Source organism: Callorhinchus milii, unplaced genomic scaffold, assembly GCF_018977255.1.
Source record: "Callorhinchus milii isolate IMCB2004 unplaced genomic scaffold, IMCB_Cmil_1.0 Scaffold9, whole genome shotgun sequence".
Classification (NCBI taxonomy): domain Eukaryota; kingdom Metazoa; phylum Chordata; class Chondrichthyes; order Chimaeriformes; family Callorhinchidae; genus Callorhinchus; species Callorhinchus milii.
Window position 1 is genome coordinate 10,686,714 of NW_024704750.1, and position 15,136 is coordinate 10,701,849.

General features: G+C 37.7%; 1 protein-coding gene across 4 annotated transcripts in view; it reads right to left on the reverse strand.

The window, feature by feature from the left end:
• cdin1 (CDAN1 interacting nuclease 1) overlaps positions 1 to 15,136 on the reverse strand; it is a 92,429-nt gene that overhangs the window by 29,925 nt on the left and 47,368 nt on the right. The window contains exon 11 of one of the 4 annotated variants that reach the window (XM_007888033.2): positions 10,679 to 11,748. The exons of the other annotated variants lie outside the window; for them this stretch is intronic. Within the exon in view, the coding sequence (XP_007886224.1) occupies positions 11,691 to 11,748 (58 nt within the window). The 3' untranslated portion in view covers positions 10,679 to 11,690. Of the gene's footprint in view, positions 1 to 10,678; positions 11,749 to 15,136 lie in introns of those variants that run through there. 4 annotated transcript variants of the gene reach the window in all.

The following is a 15,136-nucleotide window of genomic DNA, read 5'->3' on the forward strand; positions in this document are numbered from 1 at the left end:
AGTCAGAAAACTGAAAATAAGAAAGGTTTTTCAGGGCTCAAAGGGATCACGGTCAGTCAGTCAAATGATAATGGAAATGCACAAAAATATCAGAGGAATAGGATTGCCAGCCACTCTATCATCGAATTCTTCTGATATGTTTGTATATAGGAGGTGGGATGAGGGTGTGTACATACTTGTGCTCTGGCAACAAAGACAACGGACATTCCACAATTCACTATGTCTGTCTCAAATAGCTGAAAAGCTTACTCTGCCCAAGACATTATACAAGAAATAATTTAGAAGCAACACAAAAATCTAAGCAACTGGTCCACATTGGCCACTGCATACAGACATTATCAGTAAATTTAAGATAGAAAAAAAACCTCCACAGATATTCTATCACAGATCAAAATATTAAATCTTCAACCAGTTTCAGATAAATACATGCACAAGTAGTGCAGGATAAACAGTCTTGTTTTGTACCAGATGCTTACGGGATATACATTTTTTTACATCAAAACATTTTTGCTGCATTTTTCATCTAGGTAAAATTCAGTTCACAAGCAATCCAGACAGTAAAGCTATACTACATTAGTCACCTCCAGACAGGATCCAGCAACAATGATAAATACTGCTGATCTTTCCATCAAATGGGAGCTGGAAAGTCACCACTGAACAAACAGAACACTATGCATCTAACGTCATAAATTTCTAAAAGCTGACAAAAAAATATTGCAAGTTAATTCTTCAGGCTCCAGAATAAAAAAAGGAATTCATGCAGTTTGCACACTTTTGTCTTGGGGTAAAAAAAAATGTTGATGCATGGATTCACATGAGTGGTGATTTGCTGTTTAGCTGCTGAACTATAGTAATATAAGAATTCTACAGTTATGCTCAGTGAGTGTCATTCTAGCCAGTAACAGAGGCTGAATTACCTGGGCTTTGATGTGCATTTTATACTGAAAGTGTCTTGATATTCTGTTTCACACTATTATTTTTTTCCCTCCTCCTTAATTCTTCGAGGTTCAAACTCAGTTTTAGGGTCCAAATGCAGTGTCAGAATACTTACTTTATCAATAAATCCTTGGATTGGGCACCATCTAAAACCAAGCATTAGGGAAGAGACAAAAAAAATTCTTACAACCAGGATCGTGAACTATTACCCTTTTCCCTCTGCCATCAATATCCATAATTACAAAATACCAACAACTCCACATAGCTGATGTTTTCCAGTCACCAGGGGTAATTGGAGGCATTGTTTCTACTTACTTTAAAAATCTAATTTGTCACGTAAAACTTAAATGTGAAGATTAAATGGAGTCCGGATCATATGCTTCAGCCATTTTGTGGCCTGTTTACCTGGACGAATTGGTTAGAGGGAGTACACTTAAAAAAACGTAAGATTTAAATCCTCCCAAATGAGATCTAGCAAAACAGCAATTTCTGAGACAATGTGATGCATGTTTTTACATGGCCTCAATAAGCCATCAGAGCTGAGACTGATGCACAATTCTAGCATTTTGGTTCAAGAAATTGCTCAGGAAATCCCGAAATGAGTTTTTTTTAAAAAAAATTAATGTTATTAAAATAGATCTATAATCCATTTATTTATATAAAAAAAGGGTTTGTTGAAAGCTCCTGGGCAGTCAAACAAATTCTCTGAGAACTGGAAATGATTGCAACGAGACTAGTCTGATTCACACAAGCCAAGTTTATACTGTAGTGGGTGAATGAATTGTCCTGATTTGGACACCATTGGGCTCCAGGACAACTTGTGCAGCTTTGGTCTTTAGCTATACCGTATTGTTTGCCAGAAATACAGCAAATTTGTTGCCAAAAGTGTAGCATAAATGAAGCATCAGGAGAGAAATACTATTACCTTTTAAAATAAGATTTTTGATCACTATATTATACTTGTATGCAATCTCATGGTTTCTGGTTTACGTTCTATATCTTGGTCACTCCTTGATACAGGTGATGGAGATAGCAGTGTTTGACACTGGCTGATGGAGCTCTTCATCCACCATAGTCAGGGCCTAATCCTCATTGATTTTTGCGATGGAAGGCCCCTCTGGACGGCCAGGCAACATCTAATACACCACAAAGAGCCTGTATACTGTGGGTTGAACATTCTGCAAACCCCCCTGAGTGACTAAGATAACAAAATCACTACTTGAGGACACCAAACGCCTGTTCCATGATGGATGGCATTGCTTTGTGTCCCTGGCTGGATCTCTGCTTTGTTTCATGGGGTCAAGAGCCATCAATTCTGAACATAGCCCTGATCCTCCAAAGCCTAACTTGCAGTCAGTTCAAACAACCCAGGCACACATAGCAGCCAAAGGATGAAACAATTCAGTGTTGACTCCAGGTACTGTGCCTTCACCTGGGTGATCATTCTTTGAACGCACAGCAGACCACTTCAATATTAAAAGAATAGGTTGATACACCATTTGACTGACTGTTGGCATCTGACACTTTATATATACACAAACACTGGAGAAGTTTCTTTTAAGTCACTCCCCAACCCCCACACCCTGCCCCTGCCCCACACTCCCTCCCCATTTTCAAAGCCTGTCTCAAGACTTGCCTTTTTGACCATGCTTTCGGTCATCTTCCCCTCTAGGGCTTGGGTGCCCAGCCAGAAGTGTAAGGTGCTCGGAGATGTGCTCCCAATGTGAAACTCGCTGTATTGTAATTGTATACAATTACAGTTTGTCACACATATGTGGACACCCTGGAGTCTTCCTGGCACCTGAAACAGGGTCTCAGTTGCCTTCTGAATACAGCTGCATGTTATACCTTGTCCATGTCCCAGAAACATCACCTCCTAGTGTTTCGAATAACCCAGTGGACAAAGTTGATAGCTGCTGTCATTTTTTACAACCACTTCAGTTAGTCACCGAGGATCCCTTTACTACAACCTCTCTAAACAGCCCAAACCTCCATGTGCACTACTCCCAATAGGCCTATAAATCCATATCCCAGGATAGGGTCATCTTCAGTTTGTCCTTGTTTGCCTCTCACCTCTCTTTAGTCCTATTCCTTTTTTTAATAGGATGCTGACTGCAACCACGGCAGAGTTAGTATGCTTCATCCATAAATATCAGTACCTTCCACTTTACAGCTATAGATTAAAGTCTATGACGTAGAATGCCACATAATTATTTAGCATTATTAATATGCAGCACAACTGCTCCATTCCTAATAATCTGTGAAATGTTTTTGAAAACAGTGACATTAATGACTTAACACCCTGTAAAACCTAGGTCAGAAAATCAAATAACAGTAAATAGTGTTCAGTACATCCAGTGCCTGGATTGACATAAACTGAAATGGCGAAAAGGCAGTGATATAACTGCTGCCAAGCCAAATATCAGCACTGTAACTTTTTATGAATCATGACAAAAACATGAACAAAGATTTCATTTTATACATTTTCCTCGTCTGGCAATGCCACACAAATGTGACCTCAGCTATTTTAGACAAATGCACAAGATAAATTTAATATAGCCCACATAAAGGCTCTCAGTTGATCTCAGTTGATCTCACTTATGTTGCATTTCACTCGTAACCTCCACTTTTCCTCATCATAACTTCACACTAGTTTGTACTTGCACCTTTATATTGCAGAATTAATGTAATATTATATGCCCAAATCAACTTATGTACCATTAGTAAGCTTTACCTCAATTGTTTCCACTATTGCACAAATGCCAATTCTCTGCACAGAACTAATTTAATGCAACATTAAAACTATCACTTTAGAAATGATTGAGGACAGCAAAATAAATTGGTGGCATTTATACTACACTGCTTAACAACATTTTCAAATCAACCTTTTCAAATGGAAGTTATTTATTATATACAGATACAATGTTAAACCCCCACAGAAAAGCAGCCAAATCGTCATTTCATATCTTACCAAAAAGAGAAACAACCAGACCAAAAATGCAAGTTGCTGAAAGAATTAACAAAATACAATTAGATTTGGTGCCTTCCTTCAAAAATGATTGTCAAATTCAGATGCATATTGTAGTAACACGATACAAAAATGGATTAAAAAGCCAGTATGCCTTGTGTTTAACAACATTTCACAATCAATTTAACTTGTCTTTAATGTAAATATAGGTGCATAATGTTATACCAAACGAATGGATCACACATAGTCAAAATAAACTTCTATCCCTTTTTGCAGACTGCGCATTAGTCATCTTACTCTATTTGAAGTAACTAGTTTAACTCAACTGACAATTCCCTACTTCAATGCCTGTGTCTATAGGCATTAGTCTAATTGAGACCAACATCTGAAATAAATTACTCATTTGGACAAAACACTGCAGTATAAGAAACAGGTATGGAGGCATTGAACTGCAGCTCATTCCAAATTCAGCAGCATGCATTTAAATTTTTTTTGTATCACTGACGCCTAAGTATCTTTGGACCAAAAAGAACAAGAATTCAGATATGTACCACTGGCAGCACAGAAATAGAAATGGTCCCTCTCCCCCTCACAAACACACAGATCAACACTCTAAATAAACAATGGATTCTGATATTGGTGAAACTGGTACTGAGATCACAAAGACTCTTGTAGTGTGAACACTTTACTAACTCCAGAAAAACACATGACCACTTGTAAAGATGCAACACACCAAACTATTCTGTCCACTTGTGCACGAAAACAAGTTTGCCCTTTGTAATAGAAGAGCAGTCAATGGAAGGGGAAACTGCAACATAATTAGAATCAATGAGAATGGAAGCTTGAAATAAGTCAAAGTAGAAACTAAAAAGGTACAGTTACACTTGTAGTAATATAAAATAAGTTTAGATGAAATATGTCATTGACTCAATAATGACTGTTTTTATGGTCAAGGTCAAAGAATGGACACACTCAGAACAGTTTAAGTCCATGTGTACACACTCAATGGCTCACCAATTGTAAAAAAACACTAACTTTAATCTGGAGCTAAATAAAAATAGAGAAGTGAACATATGTGTAGCTACTGACTATTTTCTCAAGCACCATTTCTACAATGTTAAGTTTTCTGCAGTTAAAGTTAAACTGGATTTTATTGATATTCTAAACGTAAGGTTACTTTACGAAGGGTCGCAAATGATTGTTAAAATTTGCTAACTTCACTGTGAAACGTTTTCTGATGCAGAAAAGAATGAGATGTTTACCTCATATTAAAATTAAAAGGAGTTGTATTTAAAAAGCAGACAAATAATAGAATTAGGTGAAAGAAGTATTGACTGGAAGGGTAGTAAGAACACAATGGATGTAAATACGAGTAGGTGACTCCAAAAAAGAAACCCTGTATTTTTGTCTCTGTCACCTGATGTTATTTGTTTTGATGAATTATTTTTCTGTGTGTCTGAAGAGGCACAAGTATATGTAGATTTGTCTGTCGTGGAATCAGACTGCTGAATTCACCATTACCAGTTGGTATGTGTATGGCACCATCCTTACAGATCATTGTGGAAGGCAGAATCATTTTTTTAAAACAACATTTGGTGTGTAACATTATATTCATGGCTCACCACCTCCATAAATCCGAGGAGATCAGCATAATTTTTTAAAAAAATGTTGTTGTTCAACATTTACTGTACATCACATACCCTTAATTTGCATCCACCTCACTGAGCCAGAGCTTTAGCATCTTGTTTGACCCTCAACTATCCATTCCACGACCCGCTCTGGCTTCCCCATCTCCGCAACGTCGCCCAGCTTTGGCACTGCCTCACACCGCAGGCTGCCGAGACCTTCACACATGGATTCATAACATCCAGGCTTGACTATGCAAACTTCCTGCTTGTCGGCCTCCCCAACTCCTCTCTCCATAGGCTGCAGATCATCCAGAACTCTGCAGCCTGTGACCTCTCCTGCACCAGGCTCCGTAACCCTATCACCCCATCCTCGCCCGATTCCACTGGCTTCCCATCACAGGGAGGATACAGTTCAAGAACATGGTCTTCACCTTCAAAGCCCTCCATGGCCTTGCTCCCTCCTACCTCTGCGACCTCCTAACACCCTACCAACCTGCCCGTTCGCTCTGCTCAGCTTCACGTCCCCACCTTGCCCACCCCACCATCGGCGGGCAGTCCTTCAGCTACTCTGCCCCAACCCTCTGGAACTCCATTCCACATTCCCTCTGCCTCGCCCCCTCCATTGCCTCCTTCAAGACCGTCTCAAAACCCTCATCTTCAACTGTGCCTTTGAGCACTCAGATCCCCCCCTGCCCTCCACCCTCCCCGATCCTGACCCCACTGGACAATCAGTGTTCGAAACACTGATTGTCCAGCGCCTTGGGACGTCCTCCCAACATGAAAGGTGCTAAACAAATGTAATTTTGTTGTTGTTGTAGCATAACAGACTTTTACTTGCACAATCTAAAGTACCATCATAAACAATAAGCATACTCTTATTGTTCCTAAAGAAACAGAAACATTTAGATATATTCTTTTAAAGTTATCAGTACACATCCAAAGTTCTTCAAACATTTTTCTTCAGATTATGATACAAACTGATATTCTGTTTACGTTAAGTAAACAGTCATGGAAAATAAATGGAAAAACAATTTGATATATGTACGCTAAATTTAATAGTTAAAAGTTCTACCTGTTTTCTTTTGTAAATTATTGTTGTCCAGATTATACATCTGAATTTATTTGTGTAAGTGAAGAGATACACATATATTTCACTGCTTGACAAAATTCATTTTGCAGAAGGTGTTACTATTCCGCTTTTATAACAAAAATAGCCCTATTAAAGATTTTAACATCAATAATATTGCCATTTTCCATAAGCAAATATATTTTGGCCCAAGCATTGTTTTCACATTCAGGAGGAAAAGAAACCCTACATAAAATATTTACAGGACAATACAGTTTTCCTGTGAAGATCAAAGGCAAACTGCAGTGTAATCACTATTAGAATGTTAGAGCAATGATTTCTTATGAAAAGATACATTCAGTAGCTTGTAGCTAATGCCATTAAATCAGAAAAATTTAGAATTCATTTACATTTTTCAATAGTGATAGTCAATGATGCTTTAAATTCATCAATGATGGGCTGTTTGAAACTTTTAACTATGAATGGCTTTAAATGAAACCATACGAAAATGGCCAGGGTAATTTAATCTCTGTGAAAATTACCATTACCAAACAAGAACAATTTGAAATGAGAAGTAAGAAGGTCAATGCTGAACCATTTTGACAATTCCAAGTGGTCAATGATTATAACATACGACATTAGAAACCTTAACCTACCCACATGAGTGATAAATGAGGCATTTTGTGCCATTACATTCCCATAAATCACTTCAGTCAACTGCTGACGGCTTTTATCAGATATAACCTTTTCAAGCTTCTATTTGACTGCTAACATTTTCAACTTTGACACATGTGCAGTTTACAAATTCCGCAGCTGATTAACTCTGGACAGCAGTTGACTGCTTCAAGGTGGTTAGAACTTCATATTCTCAAATGGATCTAAACATATCTTAAAAACAGTACCATTTCTGAACCCCCTCCCCCTTTCTCTCTCTCTGTCTCCCTCGACAAAATTCCTATCTGCTGTCTTTAAAATCATTGTGATTTCTTTTACAGTACATAACAGCAGCCAGTCTTCATAATAGTCAATTCACCATAGAGATCTTGATTTTAGTCATGTGAATACTGTAAGCCACTATAGTACTTCAGATGACATTAGTTTTGATAAGGTCTAACTAGACATCAAAACTAAGTAATGAAACCTGAGCAGACACACACAGACAAGAGATGTAGGAAGATCAGGACAGACACATTGCAACCGATAACCTCTTTATCATAGAAGCCGCATATTCAAAATTGTTGCGCAGGAAACACTTCCTTATAGCATCAGTCCTCATATCTCGTTCTGCTGACATCTTTTGACGTGCAACTCATAAGGAATTCGCAAGCTGTGCAGTAATAATTTGACAATTGAGATGTAAATACTAAGATGTGAAGCATGAATTCTTGAAAAGAGTCTTCTTTATTACCTAAAACAAAGGACACACATTTCCAGGGTCAACATCAAAGAGGATTGATAGATGATGGCACAGTGATCTCAGGCCACAGAAGGTAATCGAATGGTCACTGGATACATTAAAATGGTCCGTTTGATGGCAAAAGGGACCACAGCAAATAACAAAGTGATTACTGCTGATAAAAATCTATAAAACGTCTATTTACACATTTAAAATTCAACTGCATGTGAGGATAATTTTTATGCAATTCTGATGGTTAGTAAGATAGATAACTCAATTAGCAGGACATCTATCAAAATATTTGGATGCAAGAAAGGAAACCGAAAAGATTCATGGCTGAGAAAGTTCACTGATTCCCTTGTCGTAATATTCATGCATTGGACCCGATAGCATTTTTGCGCTGCCTTTCACAAGCAAAGCTTCATTACCCATCACTCTACTGAAAAGATTTCATTCCGAGGCTACCATTTCCCCAAAACTATTGTTTTGACAATGAATTCTGGTAGGAACTGTGCTTACAGCATTAAGAAAATGAAGAGCTTTTTATGTTGAACAAATATCATCAACATTTCCAATAAACTCTTATTTGAGAGCTTAAAATAAGGATCAATTAAACCTATCATGTTCCAGAAGACGTTAATCTCCTTAATTTGCATTAAAAAGAACAAGAAAATGGCCTTTCGATAACTGCCAGATAGACTCTGGTGCCTTCACTTTACTAACTTTGTATTATGCTCCATAGGAAGCTGCATGTTTACCTACGTATTTGAAATCAAATACCCAACTTTGCAATTTTATTTAAATGTAATAATTATACTTGCATTTGATATAGCGCCTTATCACATTGTTGAGATGTTTCAAAGCAATTCACAGAATATATTGTAAAGTGGTTTGACAGTGTATTTTGTGGGAAAAATATAAATGTAAATAAATGTATATAAAAATGTAAATAGACAATGAAAAAAACAGCATCGTCATCTAGAAAATCTTTTCCATCACATTTTAAACCATTAAAAATTGCAATATTTAAATCACAAAAGGATGGGAACTGTGGCTCAACAAGAGAGTACAGGAGTCCTGTCGCTTAGTGGTTAGATCACTCGTCTCCTAAGCGAGAGAATCAGGGTGCAACACCCGGGCAGGGCGAAACGTTGATCAAGTTTCCTTACTCCACATGCCTCTGTTCACCTAGCAGTAAGTAGGAACTCAGTTGTTAGTTGATTGGCGGATAGCTTTTCCGGGAGTAATAATCCCTTAAACAAAAATTTGGTCACTCAATCCACGACCATTTGTGAGACACTGCTGTGCACAATTGGCTGCTGCGTTTCACCCACAAAATATACAATCAATTCACTTTACAGTCTATTCCATGAAGCTCTTTGAAACGTCTTAAAGACGTGATAAGGCGCTATATCAAATGCAAGGTTTTTTTTATAAGATAGTATAATAGTTTGTATCATTATAATTACTACATTTTTCAGAAGATAACATACATAAAGGGGCAAGCACACAGAACAGTGCTTGTCCAGTTCGAACTGTCCAACCTGCTAAGTCTTTCTCGCGGGGTTTGAGGACCTTCCACGTCTGCCTTGGATTACTGCTCGTCTCCTCCAAGCCAGTTCACCCTCAGGGAGACCCCCTGCCTCTCCCTCGTTCTTCCCCCCACCCGAGGATTATTTTTAGATATGGTACTCATTTTAGCTTCCAGGTGATGAGGCTGAGTGAACCCACTGGAATTCGAACCCATAACCTTCTGGTCCCAATTTTGATGCTTAATCATCTGGGTATCTTGAAATATACACATTTACCATTTACAACATTATTTAAAATCATTTTGCTTCATGAAATCATTGTTTTTTGTACAATGCTATTAAATATTCTTAAAGACTCAAAATATTGTTACATATTTGAGAATTCTCAGGTTCACTTCATGTATTTCAGCAGAGAATTTTCCTTCGATTTGTTTTTAAGCTTTCTTACCCATGAAAATTAGAGTTGGACAATGAGCATTTTAGGATATATCTTACTCAACCTAGACTGCGGGTTGAGGGCTATATATAATCACCATCACAAGAGAGTTGCTGGAGGCCCGCCCGCCACTATTGGCAGGCAGGCCTTGTAATCCTGCAGTACCTCCGTCTCGTCCCCCTCCCTTGCCTCCTTCAAGATCCATCTTAAGACCCTCCTCTTCGACCATGCTTTCAATCTCCCTGCTTCCCCCCACCCCTCCACCCTACCCTCAGCTCGGGTCCATACCTCTGTCTGTCCAGTGCCTTGGGATGTCCTCCCGATGTGAAAGGTACTTTACAAATGTAATTTTGGTGGCGTTGTTGTTGTAATGGGAACAAATGCAGAGGTGAAAAATAAATATTGATTACAGACAATTTTGAAGTTCATGAAATGTGAAACATTTATGTAAAGCATCGCAAAATAGGGGGCTGGGAAACATTTACTTTCAAAGAGTTTGATCTGATGATTATAAAGATACTTTAATAATAGTACCTGCAGTGTCAATACTAGTAGTTGAAGCATGTTGAAAGCAAATACCAATGCTCCACTAAAACTGTTAAAATAGCAATGTCTGCTGAAAATAATAAATATTGAAGGGTATAAAAGTCATAGTAATAAGCATGGTTCATTAGCGATCAAGCCTTCAAAATAATATTATGCTCCGGTCTATGGAACTCTCTCTTAAAATTTGTTTGCTTTATGCTTCCTATGCCTTCTAAAACCTCTTTAAATATTTCTTTGGCTATGCTTTTGATCAATATTTCCAAATTCTCCATTCTTCGTGATTCCTATCCTTTTTGTAAATTGTATTGAGACGATCATTCTACACGAACAGGGCTTGTACAAGTGCTAGTTGCTGTCTTTTAATGGGAGTAACAGAGTGTATTAAGGTTATAGAGAAGTGTTTGCAGATGATGCATTTTATGACCACATAAGAGTTTATTGCAAGGTAGGGCAATGGGAAACATACCACAACAATTGTTAAAAAAATTCATATGCAATAGCACTGCACTAAAACAAATTAATAATCATACAAGGCAGACATTGCTTCAAGTTAAACATTAAATAAGAAATGTACATATTTCAACACTCAGTCAGTTAGGCACCAAAATTGGAACCTGAAGGTTATGGTTTGATATTACAGTGGGCTCACTCAGTCCTTCAATGGTAGATAAATTGAGTACCATGCACAATATTGTAATTTCAATTGTAAACATTGTCGGCACTCTTGAGTACTCAAGGAGGTATCATGCCCAGTGTTCTGAGAACTGGAGGAAATAAAGTACCTATCCAATCAAGGGAAAAGGATTATGTCATCTTTTACTTTCAAAAGTTAACCTGCCATCATGTCTATATGAAATGATGCGCTGGAGGAAGCCTCAAGGAACATTCTTTAACTGTTCTTGAAGAAACGTGATTTCAACAATGAAGAATGCATTCAAAATGTCAGATGTAAATGTCAATTAAAAATTACATAGAGTTCTGAATCGTAAGGTCTGGAGGTTGACATTCTTTGACATAGCAGAGTGTCTGTGACCAGGCCTTCGGCAAATTCAACGGGATCTATCCTGTCAGCTCATATCGTACAGAAACTCAGACGCTTGTCTAATCTGAATGAAAAATAACATGAAAATTGGAGCTGAAGCCTTGCAGTAATGCTGATGGAGGCTGAAGGCGTTTTCTGCATCACGTGACAGCTTCAACTGACGGGACTACATTAGGAAGCGTGTGGCACAAATACAAGCTGAGGGAGAAACAGAAAAAAAAGCCAAATTTTCACTCTGAGAAATATTGCCATTTTAGCATTTAAGCCTGTAAATGTTGCCACATCCTTCTTGGATACATGTAGGAAATTGGCCTGCCAAGCAAGGCTACAATTTGTGGCAACTCGTATCTAAACAAATACAACATATTTCCCCATTCTTCATAACAAGATAGGCTAAAAGAGTAAACCAGCCATTGAATCAAGCATTCAACAATATTCAATCCATTATTTGTTTGATCCAACTGTCATTAATATTATTAATTATTTCAATGTGGTCCTAATGAGGAAAAAGTCTATGATTCATGACAGTCGAATCCTATTTTCATTACTAAATTGTTTTCTATACATTTAATTTATCACAAAAAGCAGGAATTGTTTTGGTGGATCATGCTACTCCAGGAACTCCTGCCATCTGGCACCCCCTTTAGTTCACAGCTACACAATGCAATTTCCTTAAATGGGCTCAAACCTACCTCAGCAATCTATGGAAAAGTAAACAGAAAATCTGTCTCTGACCTATGATGGCTGAGCATTTGGAATCCCTTCTTATTTTAACTCCAAGTACTGGAGGATTGGCTTAGGCAGAAATTAATACTATAATGACAAATAATGGGAATAACCTCATGCCCCGGAATGCTTTTCACGTCATCCAACTATTTCCTGCCCCATGATTGGAGGCAACAAAACATTCTTAAGAATTGACATCCTTGAAATGTGTGTCTACACTTTTTCCAGTGCTGAATGAACATTTATCAAGCATTCGTCAATTCTGATTGAAAATTAATAGTACGGCGATTGGTTTTTTCACCCAGGCTGCCAATAATGCAGCCTTGGACTGACCTACAGTCCCATGGCACTATTCTAAGGTCAGATCCTGCCAGCATTACACCAGTGTGTCAAAATATGTCAACAAACCATCCGCACTACAGGAAGAAGAATGACCTTTCAATTCTTCATGTATGGAGTGCCAATAAAGTCAACAGAGGCTGGGTATGCATGAACAGTTTTCCAAGCAGCTTGACACTCACAACTTCTAAGGTTTCCCCAGTGTATTTTGCCAAACCACAAATTTAAAATACTGCTCGTCCAACTTTCCATAACCCAACACATCTATATAGGTATGTCAGATTCCAAAAACCTTTCATTCAACGTATTTCAATTTGTGCCAACTTAAACTAAAAGATCAAAGGCTGTCTTAATTAAGTTGGCTCCACTTCTATATTTCAAAATTCAACGCATTCAGTGAAAACATTGGACTTTTCAGGACTATCATTTCTTACATTTGAACAAAAGCAATGTGCAACTAGTGTGTTGCATATGGCACAAAATTACATCCTTGCACTAGATTTATGTGACATTAAAAAGCAATAATTGAAACTTTGGTACTACTGTAGAAATATTAAAAATGTCTAAAAAAATTTAAACTGAAGAATTTCTTTGAGCATTCTGGAACTGCTGAAAAATGTATTTTTTTAATAAAAAGAGGGAGGTTTTGTTGGAGGATTAATTCTCGAGGCAAAACAATACGCTAAAATATTTAAGAACCTGGTGGAGACCTGTTACGAAGTACGAATCACTAAATTAACCTAATAAAGATTTCCAAAATTGAGAACTGGCATAAAATCAAAGCAGATTTCAAGAATGACGTTAATTTTAGCTATTGTATTAATACAGAGGATTTAATATGCAGAGGCTCAACAAAGAGATTTGGAATTTTTTTAAGAAGTTACAGTGCTGTATACCAAATAGCACATTGAAGCTCATGCAAAGTTACCTTTGGAAAAATTCTCTTCCAGTCAGTGAAATGTACTCACAAATAGCAACAAGTGGAAACTTGGGAGTTACACTGGTAGACATTTCATTTATTTAAAATAACAATGAAAATGTTTCTCCCAGTGGCAGGATATGCAAATGACTATTAGCCATAACAATGTTGAAAACAACAATTAAAGTACTTCATTAATGTTGCAAGACAATTAAGCCAGGAAACCTAGAAGTTTGTATCGTCTCTGTGGCGGCATTTCTGAGATATGTCTGTAGACTTCTAGAGGTGTGGTAGAGGGCATTGAAATGCCTGTATTCAGAAATGACATTGGCAGCAATTTTATTAACGCTGTAACTGTTGCCATCATTGTGTTATCCAAGGAGAGAGCGAAAAGCAAGGAAAGGGTTTTGCCCCACAAAGCTATCCTAATTTGCAGGGAGTCCAAGGGCTCAGTTTGTATAGCATGACTGCACCCAAATCTCACTGATCCTGGCATTGATCTTAAAGGCTGATGATGGAAATATTGATTTGTGATTCTAAAATTACCATACCACAGCATTCAGAATAAAAACTGACTGCCAAACTTGACAAAATGGTGAAATGTTATGAATTAGTACTCAGGACGAAAGATTTCTTTTCAAAACACTCCATATATACATCTCAGCAAATGCTGAATTGTACAAATTTCTTTAGTAATAACACCAAAAACATAGATCCACCAAAACTCACTTCCATGTCCTCCTATCCCAATACATTTTGCAATTGGAGGGCAAGCCTCTCATTTTGGTAGATAACAGAATTTAGGATGACAAAAAGGCAGCATTTGAGTATCTCAGATGACATCACCTACAAAAAAGAGCAGTCATGGATTGCATTGGTATTATTGCCTATCAGAATGCAACTGAAATATAATAATAATATTTGCTTAAGTGCCTTATCACTTTGTTGACATGAACGCTTCAAGGATACGGTAAATTGGATTGTCTGTGTATTTTTGTGGATGAAATGCAGCAGCCAGTTGTACACAGCAATATACCTCCCACAAACAGCCATGGAAGTGAGCTAATAAAGCTTTAGAAAGCTTAATGCTGATCCTATACAAACAGTACTTAACCAATACTCAATTCTTAGCTTTGATATGAACTGCCCCACCCCCATTTTTATTTCATGTACCAACAAACTTGTTAACTGATCATTAGTCCCTCATTGAACACGTTACACTCATCATAATTGGCATCTTATAATAATAATACTTGCATTTGATATAGTGCTTTATCACGTCTTTGGGATGTCTCAATGCGCTTCAAAGAATATATTGTAAAGTGAATTGACTGTATATTTTGTGGGCAAAACACAGCAGTCAATTGCACACGGCAGTGTCCCACAAACAGTCTTGGACTGAAGTGACCAATTAATTTTGTTTTGAAGGAATTATTACACCCGGAAAAGCGATCCACCAATCGACTAACAACCGAGTTCCTACTTACTGCTAGGTAAACAGAGGCGTGTGGAGTAAGGAAACGTGCCCAACATTTAGCCCCTTGCCGGGAATCAAACCCAGGTCACTCGCTTGCGAGGTGAGTTCTCTAACCACTGAGCTAC